Consider the following 26,336-nt stretch of genomic DNA (forward strand, 5'->3'; position numbering starts at 1 on the left):
GACACTGACGGCATTTACTTTGTTCTTTTGTCTTTACTTCCCTACTCCAATAGTCCCGTCTTTTTCTGTTCCATTTCTTTTTTTTTTAATCTCCTTTTTTATTTCTAAAGTATTCTTTTTCTATGATTGCAGTGATACTAAATGCTAAGCACTTATTTTATCTGTAACTCAAGATAATTGATCCTAGGGACAAATTTGTGATCTACAGACAGCTGTGTCTCCAAAACGCACTTGTGTTTTCTCTGGAGATAACAGAATTGTAGGTGGTTTGTTCTGGCTCATCTGTAATGATCAGCTGAAATTCACTTAATTAAGGAAATTGTGCAAGATGTGATGTGCCTGGGTTTTCATTTCATGTATTGAAAGCTTATTTGAAATTCAGTAGTATTTCCTCCATCATTAGCTGATGTTACCCTGCAATGTAGAAGTGATATTAGCATTCATGGCAATTCACTGTTTCCTGAGAATTGTGATATTTTACTTCCCTTCTGCACTCTGGTGAAGAGGATGCCATTTCCTGCAATGTATTGCCATATAGGGAATCTATCGCGTGGGAGTACCACATCTCCTCTGCATCTGATCTCTCTTTGAAACACAGACCTGAATTCAGGCTGTCTTTTGGTCTAGCTGGATTATGAAATCACTCCTCATACACAGATTTATTACTACTCGTGTAGTGGATATTTTTATGTGCTGAAGGGACAGTCACTTTCTGAAAATATTTTCCTCTGTACAGGCCATTATCATTCTACTTGTGGATAACATTTTTTTTATTTGTGTTTGGGCCCCAAAGGCAGCATCAAGCAACTGTATTAAAAAAATTACTGAAGGTTTAGGAGGTTTTTAGATATTTAAAACAACTTTATGTGTTAAAAATGTCCTAGAGTTCTGAATTACGATCTGATTTTAGATCTTGTAATTGGCATAGTGATGGAGGCAGTAAAGAGCCAGAAAATGTGCTCTTTGAATAGCTTCAATTATTTTCTGAAAAAGATTGCCACAAGGAAAAATGCATACAGTGATGTAGCATGTCAGGAAGCTTTTTAAGAAATCAGTTGCTCAGTGTCAAAACTGCTTCAGCAAAATGAATTATTTTTATCACTTAATTTCAGAGTTCCCCATTCTTCACCACTAACTTAACTTTCCTGTATTTCTTAATGTCAAATGTAAGTGAAATGTAAGTGTGCTGATGCTCAGTGTCCTCATTTTGTTTCCCAGTTCTCATTCTTTCCATGTTTCTCTAAAAGGAGGAGGAAGTCCTTTGTTTAGGCTACATGTTCTAAGAGCAAAGAGTGTTTATAGAGCATTCATCTGTTTTTCTTATCCATGATACATATGGTGATATCACTGCATACTTTATATGGTTTGGACAATGCAAAACCAGCAGTGAAAACAGAGAGAACAAACAGCATGTTTTTATAATTAACTACAGAACTTAGAGCATAGCTTGTGAGTCATGTTAAAAAAAATAAAAAGCTCACTGTAGTTCTGAATTCAAAGGATGGACCTCCCTAAGCTGTTTTTCATATTTAGTGTCCAAAGAAGTTCTGCTCGTCATTCTTCATTCTTCCTAGTACCAGGTTTAAAATAGTGAAAATAGTTCTTTCCAAACATCTCAACTGCTGTTGTTGATCTTTAACAAGTATTGGAACATGAATGAATTCAAACTGACAGGTGATAAACCCCAATATTTTGTCAACACTATAAAAGGGTTAAAAGTAAGACATATATATCTAGCTCAGTAGCCACAGTACCTTCAGTCAGCCACAGGTAAAATCATTAAATGACTTGTTCAGGATGCAGTCAGAAAAGAATTAACAATTACGATGAAGCAAACCTGGTTTTTATATTTAATGTTTAATTAAAAAGGGTGACCATTATGTTACAATGTATGTAGGCTTATGTGAAATGTGTCTTACTGGTGGTTGACATTCTAATTTACAGTGCTTATAAAATTAGCTAGGATAGCTAATGAGAAGTAAAAAAAAAAATTCTTGTGGACATGCAGGATTCCTACTTTATCACAGACCTTTCCAACAGTTTCAGGCCCAACAGTGAACACAAAGTCTAGCTAAAGCTTTTTTCCATTTTTCACAGGTGGAGCTGAATAACCACCTCCACTTGCATTCACGTTAAGTGTGTATTGCCATTTCTTTCGGGCACACGCAAGTGTTTGATATTTGCTTTTATTTAAATAGTTTGCCATTGTTGACCCACAATGAATTTGTGGATGTTTCTAAAATCTAGATCTTTTTCTGGTGCTCTACTAACACTTTCCTCATCTTTTGTCAATGCATTAGAATTTTTCCTCCTAATTATGTACTTATTTGAACTGAATTTAATCCTGTTTATTTCAGACTGTTTCTCTTGCTGAAAAATACTATTTTGAATTCTAATTCTGTATTCCAAAGTGCTTGGAGCGACTTCCAGCTTCATGTCATTTGACAAATTTTTAAGTATTCTCTTCAGTCAGTCATCTAAATCCTGAATCAAATTATTAAATTGCACTCAGTCCAGGCCAGATCATTCCCCTCCACCAAATTCGCTTCCTAATATGACAATAATAAATACACTTTGAGAGCACAGCTGTCTGAAAAGTGCATTCACCTTATGTTCATTTCATTAGGCTAGTAGTCCTTAGAGGTAGACAAACATTACTGAGCAGGTAACATGCTGTGGCTTATTTTTCTGTCAGTCCCAGTTGGAAGCTCTCATGGATGGTATGCTGCCTATGAGTCCTAGATTGGTGTGGGTGACCATACTTCTCCTAAAAATACTTACAGAATTTAACTAAGATATCTTTCTCTTCCTCCTTTCTCCTATGTAGTACAAAAGATACTTGTCATAAAAGGAAATCAGACTGGTTTGACAGAATGGCTCTTAGACTGTTGTTGGCTATTTCTTTTCACGTTATTATGTTCTATATGCTTGTGAATTGATTGTTTAATCACTTTTGCTAGTGTCCTTCTGGGTAGTAAAAATCTAGGAAGTAATTCTACAGGTTTTTTCCTTTTTCTTGGTTTTGAAAATAAAATTTAAAAGTATTTAAAAATATGTTTCCCTTGTCCTTGGCACTTATTTTCCTGCCCACAGATCTTCAAAAATATTCACTAATGGTTTAAAGATTCATTTGATTAGTGCCTTGAATACTCTATGGGAAATTCTATCAGGTTTCATTGATTTAAACACATCTTATTTGTCTACCCTTCTTTTCCAAATATGACCTCAGCTCCTAATCCCATGGTTAAAAATACTTGTGTCATAGTGACTGCTCAAGTTAAACTTTCTGGTGAAGGATAAAATAAATAAACCATTGGCTACTTGAACTTTCTCTGCATTATCTGTTGGTTTCTGTATACTACTTGTTAGAGTTAGCTTGCATACACACTTTCTTATGGCTTGGACCTTATAGATACTTACTGAATAAAGCAAGCATTTTCAACTGTGAGAATTTGAAACTGGATTTTGGTGCTAGATCTAAGGTGTCCTTTGGCCAAGTATTCCTGATTAGTAAAGAGAAACATTGTATTGGCCCCTGTTATTTCAATGACTCCTCAACTGGCATGGTAATTTTCAAGTCAGTTGTTGGATTACAGTCATGTTTTAGACCACATTTTAAAAATGTGGTCGATGAATCACAGCATCATGAATTTGTTTAGAAGACAGTTAACTTTTGGAACAGATTTCCTGTACTATTTAGAATTTAAAGATAATACCCGTTATCCTCAATTTCATGTGGAAATGAGTTGGCAGCATGGGTAGGTTAAGGCACAAAAATGTGATAGTCACCTTTTGGTCTGACCCTACAAGTCTGTGTAAATCTTCTGCAAGTATCATTTTCAGAAGTTCTTCTGTCTCGAAGATAATGCTTATCATCACACTACACACGTGTTTGGAGAGCAGGGAATGGGGTTAAATTTTCTGTATTTTTCCCAAGTAGGGTTGTTTTGAAAAATCAGCTGCCCTCTCTGACATGTGAACTGTGCTATTTAATGTGATTCCTCTGAATTTACCAGTTCTGCAAAAGGCAATAAGAAAGTTTCCAAGATTAGACAAATTAGAAGAAATAAGTCATAAAGTGAAAAGGCCATGCTTTTATGTCTAGCCTTTAAATGATGCTGCAAATTTTTGTGACCTGGTTTAATGAAAGGGTTAAAGAAAGTGTTATACACTGTTTGCTGTCTTTAGGCATTTGTTCTGTATCCATGGACTTATTTTAATGTAAATAGGCACCTCGACAGCTGTGTCCCCTTAAGCACATTTTATTTAGCAGCTGGGTTATACACGTCACTTGGCAGCCATGGATTTTCAATTTTTCCCTGTGCCAAGGGGGCAGCTGGAATAATTTGAGTGCTCGTTAATTTGGGAGAAATATGAGCTGTGTAAGTCAGACAACATGAGTCTTCTGTATGGTGTTGTACAAGGATAAGCGGATCAGGGTAGAAGCAATTTGCCCTGTCCCAAGGGGGCCTTCGTTTTTTAATAAGCTGGTTATGAAAATTCTATTTCTTTGCAGTTTAAAGAGTCTAATTAGAGCCTGTAATTTCTCTCATATAACTGGAGTGGATGAAGGTTAACGTTAGGCCTCCAGAGTCTTTTCACATTCATTTACAGACTTAAATCAGGTAATAGTTTGTAGCTAATTAGAACAGTGTATTAAATATTTAGTTTGACTTGACTTAACTGTGAGAACACATGGATGCTGTAGGGCTACAAAAATGATAAAGTAGAGCTAAATTTAATTTTTAATCAAAGATAAACTTAAAGGCTGTATAGTAATTTTAATACTGACTGGTATACTATGATGGTCTGAGCAGCAATTGCCTTCAGCTGGTTGAAATGTCAAGATAAAGGAACGTGATGTCTATTTAATGTCCTTGCTGTAACACTTTGATGGTTCAAACTATTCATGGTGTATATACACAGTGTCTGAAGGATTAAATGTTTTTCAGCGTAGCAGACAGTTTTTATGTAAAATCTCATTTATTTTTCTATCCACTAACTCAGCATTTTCAGAAAGATTTTCTTAAAGAAATTGTAGTGCTTCTACTCACAGGAAGTCCAACAATAAACACACATTCCTACCAGAGTTTGCCAAACAGTGGGTCTGCTGTTTCGTCAGAGCAGTATCTGCATTTGCAGCTTTTACTTTTGGTGATTTTTGGTTTCAATGAATTAGTAAGGTAATCTTAAATTTCCATGTGCAAACTTTTTTCCTGTTCTTGTAAATAAAACCTTCAGGTTTATTCTATTATGTTTGTAATTTGCAGAATTCTTTGCATTCTGTGAGTAGACCTTGCTACAGTTTTCTGTGCTACATTATAAAAATCTTCCTATTGCTGGTTGAATTTCTAGAACTTGAACCTTTTGCCACTGAAGTTAGTGTAAAAACTAACTAAAATTCAGTTTACAGAACCAAACATAGGCTTACAAAGTTGAGCTCAGCACCACATTGACTTTTACCTAAAACAGTTGGTTCAAAGCACAGGCAGGGATTTATATCTCCTTCTAGTGAAGGAAAGCTTGCTCAAGTCAAGTCTGCATGAAAAAAAGACAGGTAGATCATATCCTGAGTCATGAAATACAGAAGCTCACTTCAACACAATTCTGTAAAGCTTCTGTGAAACAGATCGTATTTTATTCAACTGGACATTTTCAGTAATGCCTCTCAGTCAGAGCAGGAGTGGCTATGGTTCAAATTTTTCTGGCTTTGTTTTACTGATTTTTTTTTTTTCATTGTGTGAAATTTATTCTATGAAACAATTTTGTTGTTTAAATATATAGCTTCCAACTAATGCTACTACCCCATACTATATAAAATGGCATTGCACAGTTGTAGCTGGGTGGACCTACCAGAAAGCCTGGAATGATCCTGGATCTGATATCTTTTTCAATTATCTTTCCACAGTTTGATGTCTACCAAATCATTCTGCCTCTGGTAAGAGAATTTAGTGCTTAGACAACAATTACATTCTGTTAGATTTTAGCTGGTGAAATTTTTGAAGCCTTTTTACAAATTTATAGAACTGATTCTTATTTCCAGTGAGAATTGTGCATGCTGATTTGTTTGACTATGAGTACCTTGGTACTACTGTCTGTTTGCTCATATGTTAACACCATTGTATTTTAGATTGGAGTCTTAACTGCTCATCATCTTCCTAACCTTTCACATGGTTTCAGTAAGCTGATTTCTTATCCCATAAACTGAGTACAGCTCCCCTTTGTCTTGCCTGAAGGCTCACTTACATCCTCAGCAATTGGTCCTGATAGCAATGAAGTCCCTTGTTCAATTGTGAACAAGGCTGTGGATCTAAAACTGGAGTATAACAGTGGTGAAATACTTCAAAGTGAAAAGGGAAGAATGCTGATAAAGGGAAGAGGTGAACTAAGAATTGAGACAAAATAAAGAAGAAATATACTGTCTATTTGACAGAAAAAAAAGACAAAAAAGCATCTGTAACCTCAAAATAGTCAGTTTTCTGGCTATAAGCTTGTTCAGGCCTCAGATTCTTGGCTCGTGATCTGTACCTTTAATCTCAAGTTTCCTCTCCAGCATTTTTTGGATGCTAGAAACTCCATTACAGATTGGTAGAAAATCAGTGATAAAACTTCTAAATATCACCTTATTTTGTTACGCTGCTTTCCCAGTTGCCAATTTTTATAAAATGGTTTATGACTGCAATAATCCCCTCAAAATCAGCTGTTATGGGAGATAATAGCCAGTTGTCAGAGCATTAAGCACCCTTGACTTCACTTTGGGCCATTACGTAACAAAAGAATGAACTGGTGGTAAGGTTGCCAGGTGTATTAAATTATATGATGAATTATAGAGAATCTGTAGTGGGGATTACTGTCCAAAAGAGACTAGTGGAGATTGCCAAACCCATTATCTGATAGGACTGCAGGCTGGACAAAATCCCAAGGGTGAAAGGCCAGTGCTTTATCCATTATGTCATCCTCTAATCTGTGTCTGCGCCATGCACAGTGAAGTATACTGCAAATAAGTTACCATTGTTCTATGTTACATCCTGGAATTATGTAATAACAGAAGTGGAGACGTTGGCAGTATTTGGTTACTTAGAATTTAGTCTGATTTTGATCTTTTCTTGTGGATTCTTGCAAAAAATATTAGTTGATATACAAGAAAGCTAAGTAGTGTAGTAGCAGAAATTGTATCAGTCTGCTTTTTCCACAGAAGTTTCAGTTAGATCCAAGAAACTTGGTTATGTCATAGTTTCTGCTCTAATCCCTTCCTCTCCTCTCCGTTCAGATAAATTAATTTGCTTAGACTGCTATTTTGCATTTAAGGAAGAAAATATCTGTTCTACATTTCAGCAAATCCACCAGCATTTTGAAGAATGGCAATAATAGGTATAGTTGAACTATCCTTCAGTCGTTCATCTAGGCTTGTCTGTTAATGGTTTGTAATGACTTATCAGGAATCTTGCATATCAGGACTGGAAACAAAAATTTCTTTAGCTTTTCAGAGGAAAACACAGAACTTGTTCCTAGTTCCAATAAATAATACCATATTTTACTTTGAAATAGTAACATTGTTATGATAGAAAAATGATGATTGATAATCTTGGAAAGTTATGGAAGTGCGAGTTAAAATTTTCCTCTCCCTCTATACTCCATATAGTTGAACTCATTGTACCATGGCTGGTTTTACCAGTGGAAGGATATAAAAAGTAGAATAAATAAAATTTTCTAAAACTCAGTAAAATATTTCTAAAATAGTTTTTCAGTAGAAGTGTGTGGTATATATACACAGTATTTGGAGATACTGTATAAAGATTTTATTGGCACTCTATAGATAAATATGAAATAATTATAACGCAATTAACTCATTGGTCTCAAAGTAATTTGTAAAGGTGGGAGAAATGTTATAGCTTGTGCTGAAAGTAAAAGTTGCAGTGAAGGTAACAAGCTGGTTTTTGGTAATCTCGTGCTTTGTTGGGGTTTTTTTTTTGTGTAATCATAAATTTTTGAAAAGCAGTCTCTGGGATGTCATTTTCTAGACATGGTCTTGGCCCAAAAGTTTAATATTCTCAAAATCTGTGAAAATTTTCTTTGCTGAATTAACTGTTAAACTGCTATGAAGAATTTAGTACATTCAAGATATATAGTTTTGTATTGCACTTTGTACATTATTGGTTGTTTATTTAACATCATTAATACAAACTGCGCACTAAGCAGGAAGGATAAGCTAGAAAGTATTAGATGTTTCTTAGACCTATTTTGTGTTTTTTTTATTTTGCTGTTAAATGCCAAATCTTAAATGGTTGTTTAATACAACCTATTTGCTCTGCCAAATCTTTACTTATAATTCTTTAGTGATAAGCTCCTGCTGTGCCATTTGAAGCCCAACTGCCTTGCCCAGTTCTCTGTGACCAATAATTCAGGATGTATAAAGCAGCTAGAAATTGTCCCCCCTGTAAAAGGCCTGAGATGTCTTGTTCCTTTCAGAACTATGTCAACCGTCAAACTCCTTTAGGGAAGCAATAAGCCTTGTGCTAGTATGGTGTTAGATACTTTCTCATCACCTGCTTTATCCTTGCAAAGTGTAAAATAGCATAATCTCATCTTCCTCTGCTAACTATATTCCTAATGTATTGGGTGAATTTTGACAGTAGGAAATTATTCTTTTGTAAATCAACAAAAGATGTCAACAGATTTTCAGTGCTAGAAGAAATATCCTCACTTGATGTCTTATGTAAAACTTGTAGCTTGTTTGAATTTTCTAAAAGTGACCCTCAGCAGCCCTAGACCTAGAGGGTGGATCTAGAAATGTTCCTTGCAGGCAAGTGTGACATAGTGATGCTGTCCCCTGACCACAAGGGATTAACTGCAGCATCAATTTCCTTTTTTCCTGCACGTATTTTCTGAGGTAGGTCTATACAAAGAGCTGTTGGGGGTGCGGATGTTTGGGAAAGCAGAGCTCAGCTGCTTGATGATCCCCAGACAGATTAAGTGTTTTTCTTTGTTACTGTTTTTGCTTACAACATCTTGTTTTCCAGTTAAATAGACCTATTAATTATTTGGGGGTTGTTTCCGTTACCTGTCGCATCAGCATTTAGGGTACAATGCATAGTGTTTCGGGTATCACTGTAATAGAAAACACTGTTATAAAATTGTCTGGGTACAGTGTGCAGTTGCAGGAAGGAGAAAACATGAGGAAATGTATAAATGCAAACTTTTCCAAAAGAGGTATTTTAAATACTACAGGAGAAAAATTAACAATGAAGAAACTTTTATGGAGTAACCTAATGTTTAAGGATTCAGTTTCATGAGGTAATGGCTTCAATTTCATGGCTTCCTTGCACCGAGTGCAGCGTCAGTTGAGTCTTTCAGCACCTTATAGCGTAAAGGTCTCAACAGGGTGGAAGATATTGTACTAGTGCTATCTTGCATTGTGTCACAGGGCTTTGTAGCCCTCATCAGTAGAATTTTGTGTACTTATTTAAAGCATTGTCTTCATGGAATTTCCTGCTAGCTTATCAATGCAAATAGATCCTTAACTCATTTTTTCACCACTTCCTAATAAAAAAAAAGAACTAAAATTAAAAGAGCTACAAAGACATTCAGAGATAAGGTGAAGTTTCTAGAGTGGCCTTGTATTTCTACTGCTCTTTCACCATGCCTGTTCATTACCCTGTATGTAATCCCCTTTGCAACAACCATCTACACTGGAGTACACTTGGAATTTGTGTATTATTTTCGGATTGCTTTGTGTGTGTGTAGGTTAAAGTTAGAAGCTATAAGACATCTCAAAAATTGATACCTTTTATAAACTCAATTTTTTTTCCCTTTTCAGATTTAGAAACGTTACTTGTGCAAAGGCCTGTTGCATGTTCAGATTTTTTGAATGTGAATCTTACTGATCTTGATGAATGGATCCAGTATGACTCTCAAAAACCTTTATGACTGCATCCAGACTGTTCCTCACAGGAAAGTGTGGCGGGGTAATGCCATCTCCTTAACATAGGGACCAACTGCAGCATCGATTTCCCCTTTTCCCATTGGTGTCTTCTGAGGTAGAGCTGTACAAAAGGATGCTGGAGAGAGAGGAATAGGAGGATGAGATTATGTAAGGAGGAGTGATATTGAAGACAAATCTTGAAGTGGCAACAGGCACAGTGTAATGTTGGGAGGGAAGCAGTGGAAGCCTAAATAAATCCTCAAGCTCTTTCTAAATTTGGAAGTAAGTTTATGTTACTTACTTTTGGAGTTTGAACCTAAAAAAGACATCAGAAAATTATAAAGCAGCAGGACCCCAAGGAAAAGAAGCCAGATATTGAAGCTTAAAAGATGAAGAGTTTATAAGTTTATCCTGGGTAACTAATTTTAAGAATATTTCCACTATAACAAAGGATAAGAAGAAATGGAGCATGAAAAATTCATAATCAACAGAAAGAGAAGCTGGTTTGAAGAGACAAGTAATTTACAACATAAAACTGAAATAGCAAAAGAATAGAATCAGAAGTTAACCCTGGAAAATTAGAATGTGATGTAATTGTCAATTCTGCCACCAAAAATCAGAGCTTGTAAAGTTAACTTTTGGTTTTGGTGCCGTGCCCCCCCCCCCCCCCCCCCCCCATTTTATTTTTTTTACCTCTTGGTAGACTTTCAAAGAATGGGGAACCTCCCTAATGCTATTTTTATGAATAGAAAAATGGATCTGCCTGGAAGGGATCCACGTGAGAGTTTCAAAATGACATTTTTTCTTTTCACCTTAAGCTCTGTTAAGTTTCCCTGTATTCTTCCCATGTGCTCTCTTAGTCATATTCAAAGAGAGTGAACCAGAACTTTGCTTTTAGTCGGCAACAGACTTTGAGAATGTAGCTCTGGGATTGTATTTAGAGGAGTGGCACCAGCTCTTAATGAAAATTATTGATAATTCTGCTCTGCTTTTAATCAAACATAAACAAACCAATATATTTTTTTTTTAATATACTAACCTGTGTAAATATTCAGTGCCTTCTAGATAACACATGAATATGTTTAGGAAGAGTAGGAAAAGAAACGTCAATACAAATATGAGTTTTCTTTTTCCTGGATGCCCATCTTCACTTTTCAGATGACAGTATGCAGCACAGGTTAATATATGCTAAGGGAGACCAGTGATTTTTCATTTTTAAAAGTTCTATTAACAAGAGACCTAAATAAATGGCAGCCTTTTTCATTATTAGGTTCACGAAATTCAGGCAATTAGAGAATTGCTTTTGTGAATCTTGAATTACAGCAGGTAAATCAAATCTAGACCAGCTCTGGTCTCATCTGCTCCTACTGTCATTTTCTTAGCTGTTGATCAAATGAAAATCAAAGTGCTTTGATCAGTGCACCATTGAGACTGTTGCAAAGATCAGAATGTTAAACCATTTAGGGAGGTCTTTGGATAGGGTAATACTCAAGTGGGGAATCAAGCACCTTGAACAGGATGGTCACATGCTGTCTAGATGATAAGGGTCCTTGCAACAGTGTCTTCAGCTGTATTGGGTGAGATGCTCTGAATTGCTGTTCTGCTGAATCTCCAGCTGGCCTGTGGTTGTATATCACTACTCCAGCACAGGAATGATTCATTGCTGTTTATTATCTTAAATTATGTACAAAACATTTCCTAACTATCTTAAGTATGTTCAAAAGACTCTCCTGTGTGACTGTTCCTCAGGCTTTCTACTATGATACTATGCAAGTATCTTTTCCCTATACAGTGGTCAATTCTACAGCAGGAATTGCCTGAAGAAGTCTCTGGGCTGGCCAGATTCTCCAGCAAAGTAGCTAATTAACACCTTGAAGTATACAAATAGTGCCTATCAGGTGGTCCTAGCCATAGCATGCGTTGCCTGGAAAAACCTCCAGGACTGTCCCAAATTCCCACCTTGAGACATCCTGTAACAATTAAGCCAGCTCTTTGTGGTGAGGCTACTTAGGAGTTCAGGCAATCACTTAGTCTCGTGTTGATCCATTGTTCCCTATCAGTCCATTCGCTCATCTATGCAGAGACTAGCTGGGGTGTTCCTGGACCACCATAACTTATAAGTATGGGAACTTGAATTTCATCCCTATATCCCACTTAAAACTTAAATTCCATAGCTCTTGCCACAGTACTATTTTTATTTCTTGCTGAGCCAGAAAGGAAAGACTATTTTGATGAAGGTGTCCGTGAAATAGTTTGCAGCTGCAAAGAGAGGTCTGCACTGTCAGCTACAAGCAGAAGTCCCTTTTCCCCTCCCACACTGTATTTTAAATTTCTGGAAATACTACTTTACCAGCTGTTTGGCATGAATATATAACTTCACAGTTCCAGGGTGTAGAATCTTGCAGATTGACTTGTCTTGCTCAACATAGACAGAAGATGGTCCCTGGAGAGAAGGTCCCTATTCTCTTTGTTTTGCTGCTAGTTAAATGAAGTTTCAGAGGTGAGGACAGTTCGGTGACTGCAGATTAGTCCATGCATAATGGATGAAACTGTTAAGTGGATAGTTCAGATGAAGTAGTTAGCACTGAAATAACTGTCATTTAAATCATCATTCTTAGGTTTCCTCACTAATGGTTGAGTGTGTGCACACTTATATAAAATCTCAGAGATTTTATATAAGCTGTCTGTCCAGAGTTTAAAGGTTCAAACTTCGGAATATTCCCTAGCTGTAAAAGCAAGAAACTTATTAACAGTACTCTCTTATTTTTTCAAAATTTGAGGGGATGCAACAAAGAATAGAAAGCAAACCACCTGTGTAATCCAAACCATGATCTGTGCCTAGGTAAGGCAAAAAGAGTGTAAAACAGAGAGACTGGAAAACCAGAGAGAAAGCAAGTTAAAAATAATATACGCAGTTAAATAGCTACTGTTGATTTAAATATTTTACTCAGTGTAAGATTTGTGTTCAGTTTTGCCTGAACTCTACTGAGCTTGGTGGTTCAGTGCCTTAATATTATTTAATTCTGCTGTGTACATGGGATAGTTACCAACACAACTTGTGACAACTGTTGACATGTTGTGCCACTTCTCACTAGCTCACTATGGACTAGTGGTTTGGACCAGAATTCACAATCATGCACATAGAAGCTGACTGTCATAAAATGCACTGTTCAAATTAGTCTGTTGCTTAATATGAATATGATTCTACAGTTCAGAATCATTTGAGCTTATGCAGCAGTCTTTTAGTAAGAATAGTAACTGAACACAGTGCTCTTTCCCAGAGGTGATCCTTCTAGGTCAGAAATGAGACATAATAACAAGGTAATATATGGGAGGTTTCTACAGCTGCTGTTTTAAAGATAATTAAAATACATCAATCTCAAATAGTATTCTTTGCCATTCAACACCCGCTTTAGAAAAATGTAGAAAAATATGAAGTGTGAAAGTCACAAGCTCTATTAAAGATTCTAGTTCCACTGTCCTTTCAGTTTCTGTAATGTTACTGTGGAGCTCTCACCCATTTTCTGTGAACATTGGCTTAAAAAAATAGTAGTCTATGGCACATCTGTAGGAGCTACATACTCTGCGGGAATAGCAAGTATAGTTCCAAAGATTAAAGTTTTTGCTCTTGGAGTAAGCCTTGCTTTGCATTCAGTGAATCTGACATCATCTACAATTTTCAGTTTTGTAGATAGGATATAACAATTCAAAACTAGTGCTTCTGCCTGAGAATATTGCCTTTCTCCACAGCTAACAGTTCATGTTAAGCCTTAATATGGTTGATATAGTATTTTATGGGTCAGACATTGAAAATATTTTGATTCAGGTATCTCAAATATCTTACAAAGCTTTCAAAATTATCCAGAACTGAAGGGTTCTCTTTCTGTCATGTGTTTTTTTGCCAGAGAGGTACTTGTACCCTCTGATGCAGATTCCTTCTCAGATGAAAATGGTCTCTTGATTCAGTCACAGCGCTTGGATATTGAAAGGTGTTTTTCTCATTTGGTTTATACTCAGCCAGAGCATATGTAGACTATGTAAATGTTGTTACTGGATCTTCTGGGACTGGCCCATAACACCTTTGAATTTATTCAGTCTGCCTTGACTAAAATGTTCTCTTCATATGGATTCAAAAGAATTTTTAGCGTCCTAACATTAAGTGTTGTACTATGAGACACCGATATAGGTGTATCAGTTTATATGTATCTATATAATGTGTATACTTATTAAAGCTCGTAGTTTCTATTGTGTTATTTTAAGGTCCAATACAAACCACAGAATGAGACACTTTATACTTCCTCATCTATTATAAATTATAGAGATTTCAATCATATGCCTCAGTACTATATGTATTTATCAGTATATTTATCAGTAGACTATGCAGTATTAGTGCTATATCTGGGTTGTTTGAATAAAATAGTTCATGCAATCATTTTGCAGAGCAGAACTCCTCTGACACACTTTCCATTCGGTTACTTCAGATATACAAAGAAGAAAATTTGGTGGTCACTATTAACAGTCTTTACCTAAAAACATTTAACTTTCATGGTATCCGAGAATATGGATGGATATTAAATCTGGTACCTAATGTCTAGTCAATTTAAAATGACAATTTCAGTGGTAAGTATGACACAGTGTGTCCTGTTTTGCATCATTCGTAGCCCATCACTGCATATGTCTTGTCCACATGCAGGAGTTGAAGTAATTTGAACTTATCCTACTAAATTAATGTAGCACTTCTATAATATTGACTTAGTTATATCTTTATGTAGATGCAGAAAACAGGTATATGACCTCAGTAGCTTTGTTTATTGGTATTATACCATGGATAGTACCAGCACATCTAGAATTACTACATAAAATACCTATCCAGAAGAGTAAAAAAGTATAAAGTATAAAAGATATGTAGATCCAAATTTGTTTTGAAAAATTGGATTTAAAATGTAGATGTATTCAGGCAAGTTTCAATTGTAATCATTTATTACCTAAGCTATTGCTGTGATCTCTGAAATAAGAAAATGATATGGCAAGCATTTGTTTTGTAAAATTACTTCTACAGTGAGTGGTTAGGCACTCATGAGTGTTTCCCAATGCAAACTCAGAGTGAATTTAGCTTACAGTGGTGGGTTCAATGAACTGATCAAATGAAATTTTTAGAAGTAGAGCTATAATCAGAATTGTTTGCCATCGGAGCTGATTTTGAGGATTTTTCTCACTGTTCTGAATAGACTATTATACAATATTCATAATACCTATTAATGTATCTTTAAGGTCAATGTAAAAGAAAAACTTTATTGTATCAGTGGCACTATTTTTTAACTAAAATACCTTCCTGTGACCTTACACGGTTATTTTCTTATGGCGCTACTATGAATAAGTTATTCTATTAAGTAATGAGCAGTATAGAAATGGTATTTTAAAAGTATAGTTTACCTTGTATTTCATTTTATAAAAGATTTTATACTTCATGTTGACACTGGTAAACATCATTTATGTAACATGCACAGTGAAAAGTGCATAGAGAGAAATACACAACTCATTGGGACAGAGAAGGAAAGCAGCACTTAATAAACTCTAATAGCTCTCTAATTTATAGCATTTATTTTTATCTTTTCAAGTAATGCCAAACAATTAGCAGTACTTTTTATGATGCTTAAAATATTTTTTAGCAAAACTGCAGATACCAAGTAAACTATATGTATAAAATGTACTCAAAGAAAAATCATTAAAATCCTTGCAACAATATCATAGAGGCAGCCCATTCCTCATGATGATCTATGATACCGATTTGTTGAAATTTTATTTTTTGTAGGTTTAATGCAGTTAGTTTGCTGCCTACGCCTATTATCATGCTTACTGCTCATCCTTTTAGATAAGGCTGGTCTCCTTTTATTAGGAACACGGTGTAGTTTGATTCTTTATAGATTAAAGCATATCATTAAATATAAATCTCTCAGATGTATTCAGTCTCATGATAGGCTATATTCGAGCATCATTTTCAGGAAGATAAACTGTGACAGTGATTTATGCTGTATTTTGAGGGTATAAATCTCACTATGCCCTTTCACGTGTGTTTAGAGAATACAGATTTTATTTATTAATTCTTTTTGTATCCATCAACGAAGCATAAAACTACCATTCTTTTGTTTAATGCTGTGTTCTTTAGAGTCTTAGAGTAGGATTATGTATACTGTTTGATTCAAACTAATTAACAACACTATAGAATCAGTGTGTATACTTTTTAAATTATATAAATCATGCTTGAGTTCTATGTACATTTTATGTTTGAAAGACTGGGAAAAGTTTTGTTATTGAAATCTGGTCTCTAGGCATGATAATAATGCCAAACACCATGCATGCGTAGAAACAGGATCTGGCCATTAGGATAGTTTGTTGTGTACAGCTTTTTAATGATGATAACAGAGTTTCTGTTAAAAAGTTTGGATAATGATGATTCTATTAAGTATACTGATAAAAAGACAAAAGGATCTGATGTGGGGTTTAGTTAAAATTTTTAGTGTTACAATACGGAGTTCATAATTTTCTTTCGTACATAATGATAGCACTGTGTTTGCAGCTACAAATTGTCAATTTCCAGTCCTAATGTAATCTATTAGTTTTATCTCCAAAATCCACAAAATGTAGAACAAGTTATTTCATTAGAACATCAATCAAATTTTTAATCTGTGTGAAATATTGCTAATTTCATAGAATCATATGGGGACCTCTGAAGATCATCTTGTCCAACCCCGTGCTCAGAGCAGGTAAAGTTAGATCAGGCTGCTCAGGAAATTGTCCAGTCAGATTTTTAATATCTCCCAGGATGCAGGTTCTGCAGCATCTCTGGGCGATGTTTTCTAATATTTTATCACCCTCATGATAAAAATGTTTTTCCTTATATTAAATCAGAATTGTTTAGGACGTTCTTCTGACTTTTGTCCCTTGCTCTGCTGTCCGCTTAGAGTCCATCTTCAAGAAGAGTCTGTCTTTTCCAGTAAGTCAGTGTCTGTCTTGTATGGGAGAATCCAAAACTGAGCTCAGTACTCCAGATGTGGTTTTACAATGGAATGGAGGGGAATAATCACCTTGTATTCATCTTGCTAATATGGCCCAGTATCCACTTGGCCTCTTCTGCCAGACAAATCATTAGGGAATGGGAAAATGATTGTGGAAGTTTAGGCACATGGAATGTGAGGCATAAACCTTAGCATGGCAAGGGTTACAGTGGGCAGAATATGAGCTTTAGGTGCAGCTGTCAGGTGCTATTCCCAATTCTCTTGCTGAGGGGTTAGTCAGATCAAGCGAGGCTCACTGTGCTCCATCTTACACAGCTATATCAGATGGTAGATGAAGAAGGTATGGAGCTGTGTGGGATTTCTAGATGGAATATGCTGGGACCCAGGACAGTGATTTCTTTGCTCAGCACACACATGGTGGTTACAGACCCAACCTGAACAGGACTGCGAGTGCCATGCAGACTTGTATTAGTGAGGTAGAGGAAGCTCTGGACAACACGCTCCTTTCCCATTCCCCGTTTATCTAGCTAAAACCCACTTGATTATCTTTGCTGTAGTTTCCCATGTATAGAATAGGGTTGAGAGCAGAAGGTATGAGGTAGAAAATGCTGTCATCAGTCTACCGTGAAGACAAATTTGCAGCTGTTTTCAAGGCCTGTAAAATAATGCAACCCTGAACCTATCTCTATTTGATAAGAAAGAACTGAGAAAATGGTACAGTAAAGAGAGATATATTTCACTGGAAGTTTTCCTTTGCTTTCTAAATGGCAGCTGTCCGAAGTTGCTCAAAACCACAGTTTTGGATATGTGTTATAACACGGAACTGTGGAGTCCAGACAAACAAGTGCTATCATTTAGCATCTATCAAGGCCTACCCTGCATCCAACGTTTCCAAAGTATGCCCCCCTTCTCTGCCAAGAAATTTTATCTGGGCAGAATTTTAAGGAGATCAGCAATTTTCTAGGATTTCTGGATGAAGGTCTCTGTGTATGTCTGTGCGCATGCACATGCATAGATCAGCTGCACGGCTTTTTGCTCAGATATTTCTGTCTGGGAAATGTGGCAACCTTGCACATGATTCTTCTGTTTATCACTTGATAGCACAAGTGCCACCTGTGGATACCTGTCTTTAAGTTGACAAAGGTACTGTGTCATACAAACCTTGAAAACTGAGGGGAATTTTCTTGCCTGCTGTTTCAGATCCTTTATCTACAGAAGTATTTGCTAATTAAGTGCCTTTTCCTCCACACCATAGCAGTTTTCTGAATTCATAAGTGCAGAACAGATTTGTCTGAACATGCAGTTTTGCCTTGTACCCCAATGGTTTTAGTTTATTCTCACTTACATTGTAACCATTTAGCCATAACTTTAATTAAATGTCAGATATTAAAAACATCCAAAGAGATCAGCCATTCTGTACATAGAACAAAAGCCACATTTTGTCATGAAGACATTACTGGCAGAGATGGTGTTTTTTTTTTTTAACCTACAGTGCTGTTTAACCAGTAATACTTTCTTAAAGAAGGTCTATCCATATGAATTACACATCTGTATCTGAAGTTCCCTGTATAAGTTTTAAATGCGGTATTAATTGACTTGATCTTTTGCATTGTACTTTCAGGTTCGTATTTTTACCTATCTGATTGGAAGAGAAGCTGCTTTTGCTGATAACCTGAAGTGGATGGCCTGTGCTAACAAAGGTTAGTTAACCTTTAACTGTGAAAGCCTTGTTTTCAAAACCCTATTATTGAGCCTTCCTGCATGTCTGACCCTTCTACAGATACGGTGTCACTGACATCTAATCGGAGAGGATGGGGGTTTTTTTTCCAGGAAAGGAAAAGACTGATTTATCTTGTAGCATACAATTTAAAAAGTAAAAACCTGATTTGAAATTTATTTTTTTCTTAAAATATATATGATGTTTTTAAACTATGTGATCTTAAATTTTTATTCAGGGAACAAACTTTAATTTCAAAGCATTTGTTTTATTATAACAGTTATTATGCAGTCAGAGTTAGTTTGGTTCCTAAGAACATTGGGTACAAGTCTTGTTGAGTTAGGCATGGTACGTAAAACACCAGACATCCTGTCCCTTGAGGAACTGACAGTGTAATTGAAAAAACAGGTTTATATTCTTTAAGGAAGGAGCATTAAAACATATAAGATGCTGAGATGCTACAGTAAAAGGATTGACTAATGTAAGTAAGAATGATTCTGAAAAACCAAACCCCCTAATTAATCTTCAGGTTTTCCTTTTCCTTTCCTCTAGGAAAAAAAAAAAAGTTCTTTTTTTCTGTTGTGCCACATTACATTATGATGAATTGCATCAGGTGCTATCCATTTAGTCATTACTTCTTTAACTACTGTTATGTCCAGCTGATGGAAATTACTCAGTTTGAAGTCTTGTCTTAATCAGCTAATATTACACCATAATTTAGTTTAAATAATAGTATAAGAATCCTTTGAAGCATCTTTTTTGAAGACAATTTAATCAACAAAATCTTTTAGCTTTTTAGCCCAGCTCCACAGATTTGTAAAGATCTAAGTGCAGCAACTCAGAAATTAGGACCAGGCAACAAAGACTGCCTTAGTAGATCATCTGGTCCACGTCTTCCTTATTCCCAGAGGGGCAAAAGTGGTCACCTTTGTCATTCGTCAGGACTACTTTGTTCTTTTCGGAGCCATGTTGCTTTGAGTCAGAATCTTACTCATGAATCAGCTAAACAGCTTAATGACTTTCTTCTATAAATTTTTTTCTGGGTTTAATACCTGCTCTCTGATAGCTTACAACGCAAAAATCTTCTACCTCTAATCGGTAATTAAATACTTTTTTATAGCTTTGAAAATCACAGTTGGAAACAGCATAAGTCATTATGGCAGACAGTATGGATTTAGTTCTTTTTCTTACAGTTTTCAGCTACAGCTCATCCATTTTCTTTTAGTGAAATGAAGGATTACAGCACAACAGATTAGGAGTGTAGTAAAGCTGGTCTAAAGATTGGCTGAACGGCTGGACTGCAGTTTACTGCTTGCACGGGTGGGCCAAAGTATGTTGTTGTCACTGAGGGTCAATGACCCTAAAATCAATTTTCCTTGCAGTGATTTTCCCCTTGGAAGCACAACATAGATGAAGGCTGTTTGCAGAGTTTCCAGCTGACTGGACTGTGGACAGCAGTCCTTTCCTTGAAAATGGGTCACAGGGGAAGTTCATACCACCTTGCAAAACTTCTTTAGCTTCTAGATTCTGATGGTGAAACCTTGAAAAACCCCACAACATGTTTTTCTGTTACATTTTTATGTATAAGTAGGGCATATCTAGAGGGACTTGGCTTAATGAAGCAAAACACCAAACCATTTTAAATACATTAAAACATTCAGAAACCCCAAAGTCCCTCTAGAGCGGTTTGTGAAATTTGCAGTGATTTACTCCTTTGTATCATAAGCAAGTGCACATAAAGGAAAAGAATAAAGATTTACTAAGACTCTGAATTGAACAAAGGTAAAAGTTTCCCAGTGCTTAGCGTGCATGTGCCACATTTTAAAGTACGTAAGCACTAACTTTCTCTCAGCAGTCACTCCCAGCAGAAAGCTGTAAAGATAAAGATGGGTGTTAATGCATTACTTACAAAACGGCCAGGATTAAACTTCTTTTTTCCCCGTAAAACCCTCTATTGCATTAGTAATTTGACAGCTTCTGTTTTATTTTTTTTTAATTTTTATTATGTATTATCACTGTGGTTGGCATAGTGTAAAATGGACAAAGGCAAGGATTCATCAGTACAAAGGAGCAGAGTCTGAGAGAGCAAAGTAGAGAAAAATGCTTTGCCTATTGGAGGTCTGATAGAGGCTCTCTAACTGCCAGCAGAGGACAGATCAGCCCTGAGGCAAATTGTGCCCCAGCTGTAGCAGTTTATAGTCTATTGTATTAGCAGAGGAGAGCTGCGTACAGGAAGCCCCAGTCATATCCATTCCCATTATTAGCATGACCCCAGCACCTCCTGCACTGTGGGCTCCTGGGGGGGTGGCAGGCAGCCAGCTAGAGATACTGTTCACCTGCTTGAGAGGCCTCTTAGGTGGGGGGGCAGGGGGGTATTCTCCATGGGAGTTTTACAGCTGCAGTGAAACAATGAATTCCCTCCTTAGTCCCTACCCAAAGAGGATTTTTAAATTGTGATATTTTATTAGTTGCAAGAACATTGCAACTATTTTGCACAGTGTCCAGAAAATGAAAAGTACTGCACTCCATGTAAAAATCCATTGGAGGCATTTTGAAAAGTTATGAGTCTAACGGTGGACATTTTAGAGAAAAACAAACTATCCAAAAACATTGCAAGGACTGTGTAATATGAAAAGGCAGCCCACTTGCAGAGCCTAAGTGTCTGTCTTTAACCACGTTATTACGTACTTCTCATGCTTGTCATTACCAAATCTTACCCGTTTCCTTCATGATTTTTTTCCTGCTGGGGAGCAAAAAAGAGTAGCACTGACTGTAAGGGGCTCTAAGGTGGCATAATTCACACACCAGGGAGCTGAGAAGCAGGTGTTAGAATGCAGAAATTTAAGCATGGGTTTGCTGCTATTGCTTACATGGCTTCAGCAGCTGTGCTCAAGAACTTTAGGGCATGTCTTTATCTGATGATTAAACCTTGGTATAGGAAGAGTAAGGTTTTAAATCCATGGGGTGCCTCTGATCTCTAGATAAGAGAGATAAATTTAGCAGTGTAGGAAGCTAATTCTTGTGAGGTTTGGCATTTGTTACACATAGTTACAAACACATGAATCAACAAAAAGTCTAAATATACAGTGAAAATGAACTAAGAGAATGTTACCTAATGCTGTCTCTAGCTATAATATAGTAACTCTTGGTAGAGTTTTCCCATTAAATAAATATTAGAGCAAGCATTAAAAATATGGGACATATCATTCACGCAGCTTTTGCAATTCCTTTCACTTTGTTGTAAAGAAAGCTAAAACTTAAGGAAAACAACTTTTTGTAGAAACAAAGTAAACAGATGAACCATAAATTCACAGAATATAGGTAATTGTTCATATTACGTGAGTTACAGAAACTGTAAAATCATTCTGGATTTTTCTAATGTGAGCTGCAAAAGCACAAGCCATATTTATAAGGAGATTAAACAGACAAAATCTTCAATGCAAGAAGTGAACTCTTCCCAGAAATTACAAATGAAACCCACCCCTGAGATCACATTATAAAAACCCTAGAAAGAATCCATATGGTTGTGTCTTATGCTACCATCTTCATCTAAGTCTTGTCTTTTACATGTCTGTAGCAGCAATTTTTACATTTCACTAAACTCAGTTATATTTGAAGAAACCTGATTAAAAGGAATAAAGTCCCTTACACTCTCTTTCTTTCAACTTTTCGTCTGTTGCAGCCTGATATATGAATAAATCTGTGAAACACAGATATGGTTAAAAAAGTAGCATTTTTTTTCACACTGATCCCTTTTTCTTCCATTTGCTAACCTTGGCTTCTTTAGCTGTCATGCTTACTGGGCAAGGAGCACTGCATGGCTAGCCTGCAACTACATGCATGCCAGTATACGTGTGCTGATTTACCATCTGGCTGCTTCCAAATAGGATACTCATTGTCACTTCCTTCAATCTCAGGGTAGTCACAAATTTTCACTTATCTTTGAGACCTTTATTTTTTGCTAAGTTTATATGAAATTGATTCAGACTTACTCACTATCTCTTTTAGTCTTAGGAAATTAGGCTAAAAACCTGTTTCCTCTATTGTGCAGTTTAGGGTTATGCTTTGCAAGTACTACAATGAGAAATAAATATACTTTGTCTGTAGCATGCTGCCTGGACAGTTCTGTGTCAGTTGTGATATGACAGCATGCATTCTCAGAAATACTACAAAAAGAAATACCTAACATAATACACATCCATATGAACAATAGTTACAAATAAGTGCTCAAGTAGGTGTCTCTGCTCATGTTGGGTGTACCTGGTCCAGATGGATGTCTTCTAAATGAAGGAAAAGAAGAAAAGAAAAGGAAGAAAAAATATTCAGCATTATCAGTGTCTTGTAACATGTGTAAACCTGTATGGTACAACACTGAATTGTTTCACATTAGGTTCTGTTTTCTGTTTCTTTTTTTCTTTTTGTTTGAGTCATCTAGCTAAATTTTTTCACTTGAAAAACTGACATAAAAACATTTCAGGAGGCAATCAGAATGCATGCTTATTTCACAGCATGGTATTCTTTATCTCAAAGGTAATTTCTAGGCCATGATTAAAGAATTTTCCAGGCATAGACATTGAGGAGCTTTTTAAATGAGTCTTTAAGGTTTTGTTTTTAATGAAGTATGACATTAAAAAGTGTTAACTAATTGTGATTTCAACCCATATGGTTAAGAAAATACTGCTTGATTAAAAAAAGACCTTTCTATCACCTTAGATACAGTACAAATTTTTTCAAGTAGTTTATCTCCTCTGACTTTTCAGGCATTGTTTAATATGCTCATATATATATTAAGTGTTTAAGTGCAGGTGCTGTTCTATTGTTCACTGTACACTACTCAGTGCAAGCAGATCTCTGCTCCAACTGTAAATTTGCACACTTGTTGTAAGGGAAGTGCAAGTACTGGCACAATATGCACTGAAAAGTACATGAGCTTACACAACAAATAGCATTGGAGTGGCGATATAAGATTGCATAGAAAACACTGAAACAAAATGGTGATTCAGTCTGCTCTTTAAGGACAACTGAAACCTTGTCCATGGGGCCAATTGAAAGTAGATGTTTGGTAAAAGGAGAAAAGGAGAGATGAATGTACATGGAGGTCCCCTGCTTTAAATCTCCTATGGAGAAAGGAGCAGAGTTTGTGTGCTCTTTCCTTTTAGTGTCTTAGTCCTCACTTATAGCCATTGTACACTAGTCTAAGATGGAGGAGGAAAAGCAAAAGGCTGATTAGTCTATTTGTGCTTCTGTTTAATTTTTCTGAATTTCTGAGTGACCTGTTCTTTTGAGTATGTAATGTCAAACGTGAACAGTGCTGAATATGGCCTCTGAGTATTGGTTCTCTTTTAAGCTTTCTGAAATGAGACATACCAAAATTCAGGTACTCTGAACTGCTTTAGGAAAATATAGGTCATCACCTGTACAATGAGTGATCCACACAGTTCTGAAGTATCTTGAATCCTTGATTAAAAGCATTATAAACAACAGTGTACATATATACTTACATACATGTATATATATCATTTATGAGGTTCTCTATGTGAAAGCCCATATTGGCATATTTTGACTGTATATTGACCAGTAATTTACACCAAATTAAAAGAATCAGATAGTGAAGTGTCCCTTATTACTCACAGGAGGGAGAAAGCCATACTTTGACTTGGGAGAATCAGCAGTCCCAAAGCTGGAGCAGACTGCATCTCAGAAAGAGTAACATACACATTGGTTTTTCCCCTAAGTGTTGTAAGCCAATAATTCCTGAAAGTACACTATAATTTTCTTTTTTTTTCATCATATACATAGAATTCTGATTTCTCAAGTACAGATTTCCTAATTAAACTTACGTCAATCATTTTACTCTATGGCTGAAAAAGCTTTCAGAACCTTAGACAAAAACTAGCCCAGTTTTGAAGCAAGAATTAAACCTTGATAGTATATGTAGTAGTCAGTTAACATCCTCACACAATACTGCACTTAATAGAAAAAAAAATTAAAATCAAATAAATACAATTCCTTAAGCGGAATATTGAATATTTGAACAGTATGAATACCATAATATGAGTATGAATACTACACTAGGAATATTTAGGATCATAGTATAATCAAATTAGTTTTGCAAAAAACCCACCACCACCTCTGCTTTTTCTTATTAAGTCGAAAATATGCATTAAGCTACTACTATGACTCATTTAATTTTCTAGATCTCTGCTATAAAGTCTGTTCTTACACTGTGCCTTAATTCATACATAGATTAAATATGTGTAGACACATCCATTTTGTACTGCATGAATTATTGGCAGGTGTATTGAATCAGTTCTAACATTCAGACTACAGAGCACCCTTGCAATCTTGCCAAAATTGGCCCTGTCTACAATAAACACAGTTCGAAAGTTCTTTGCAGCTGCCATGTTTTCTGCTGAAGCTTAATATTCCAGCTCCACAGAAGTTGTGATCTTGTCAAAAGACTAAAATTGTAGCAAGGCCTCTTTCATGAAAATTCCATATTGGTCTTTTCTCATTAAAGAAAATGAAAGTGTATGAAGGGGAAGTGATGCATTTAAATAAGGCCTGATGAAACTATAGCCTTGAAATTTGTCAGTCCTTCGTCACCCTTGCATGATGTGAGCTCCAGATGCCAAGTTTGTGATGTATAAAGATACTTGACATCTAAGCACTGAAAAGGAAGTGGTGACAGCTCAAATAGCTGTGGCCTTTGCTGTTCTCAATGCTGTCAGGTTCTAGGAGATGTTTTAAAGGATTAACAATGCCATGATCACTAAGCCAAGTAATTCTAGTTGTAGTCTACATTTTCTGTCACCTGCCATTTGTAAATAACGTATTGCTATTATCTGATGTTTAGTCACATTCTGTAAGGATGAGTATTTTAGAACATATTCAGCTATTGTTTTATTACTGTAGTTCTAATCTGTAATGTTTCTTGAAACTGGACAAACTGAATGAGACATTGTTGGACACAGTCAATACCAGTTCTAACTTTTAAAATGTGAAGCATTTAACTCCCCCTCCCCCACCCCCAACTTTACCATTAAACAACAAAAGTTTGCTGGAAATAGAGAGTTTAGGACAGGCAGTGCAGTGGTTCATAGCAATATTCAGAACCCAGTCCCTCAAGACTGGCCGAAGGTTTTGCAGACTTGTTTTCACCAATTATTACTGTTTGAGGCTGCTTCTTATGAAACATTTCTTTTTTGCATTGCTGCTTTGGAAATAAACAAGCAGAGAAAACATGACAGACAGAAAACACATTATACTCCTTGTTGCAATCTTCCTTAATTTGTTCTGTCTGGTTTATAACTTGGAATTTTGTGTTTTCACAGGGTTTTTTACTCAGATCTCTACCTTAGCTGATGTTCAAGAGAATGTCATGGAATATCTCCATGTTCTTAGCCGACCAAAGGTTATTGACCAAGAGCATGATGTAGTATGGACTGAAGCATATATTGACAGCACTGTAAGTCTGCATGATAAAGCATTTAATATAGGCTTACTGCATATAATGAGGAAGTAGGAGCAAAACTATTGTGGTAGAAATACTAGTTGTGCATCTGATTTCTGTTGCTGGAATGTGTCAACTCAGTGTAAGAATCAGGATTTGATCTCTTTATGTTACAAGTAAATAATTCAAGATTACTGAACTTTAGCAGATATTTATACATTGTAAATT

The 26,336-nt window shown here is 36.0% G+C and overlaps 1 protein-coding gene across 5 annotated transcripts in view; it reads left to right on the forward strand.

Moving 5' to 3' along the window:
- The window catches only part of CACNA2D3 (calcium voltage-gated channel auxiliary subunit alpha2delta 3), a 478,462-nt gene that overhangs the window by 288,889 nt on the left and 163,237 nt on the right, over window positions 1–26,336 (forward strand). For all 5 annotated transcript variants that reach the window (XR_008233512.1, XR_008233513.1, XM_052777209.1 and 2 more), the window contains 2 exons: window positions 18,560–18,638; window positions 25,990–26,123. Coding sequence is in view for 3 of the 5 variants with exons in the window: in XM_052777209.1 (XP_052633169.1) it covers window positions 18,560–18,638; window positions 25,990–26,123 (213 nt within the window). In the remaining 2 variants the exon portion in view is untranslated. The remainder of the gene's footprint in view (window positions 1–18,559; window positions 18,639–25,989; window positions 26,124–26,336) is intronic.

Source organism: Harpia harpyja, chromosome Z (assembly GCF_026419915.1).
Source record: "Harpia harpyja isolate bHarHar1 chromosome Z, bHarHar1 primary haplotype, whole genome shotgun sequence".
Lineage (NCBI taxonomy): Eukaryota > Metazoa > Chordata > Aves > Accipitriformes > Accipitridae > Harpia > Harpia harpyja.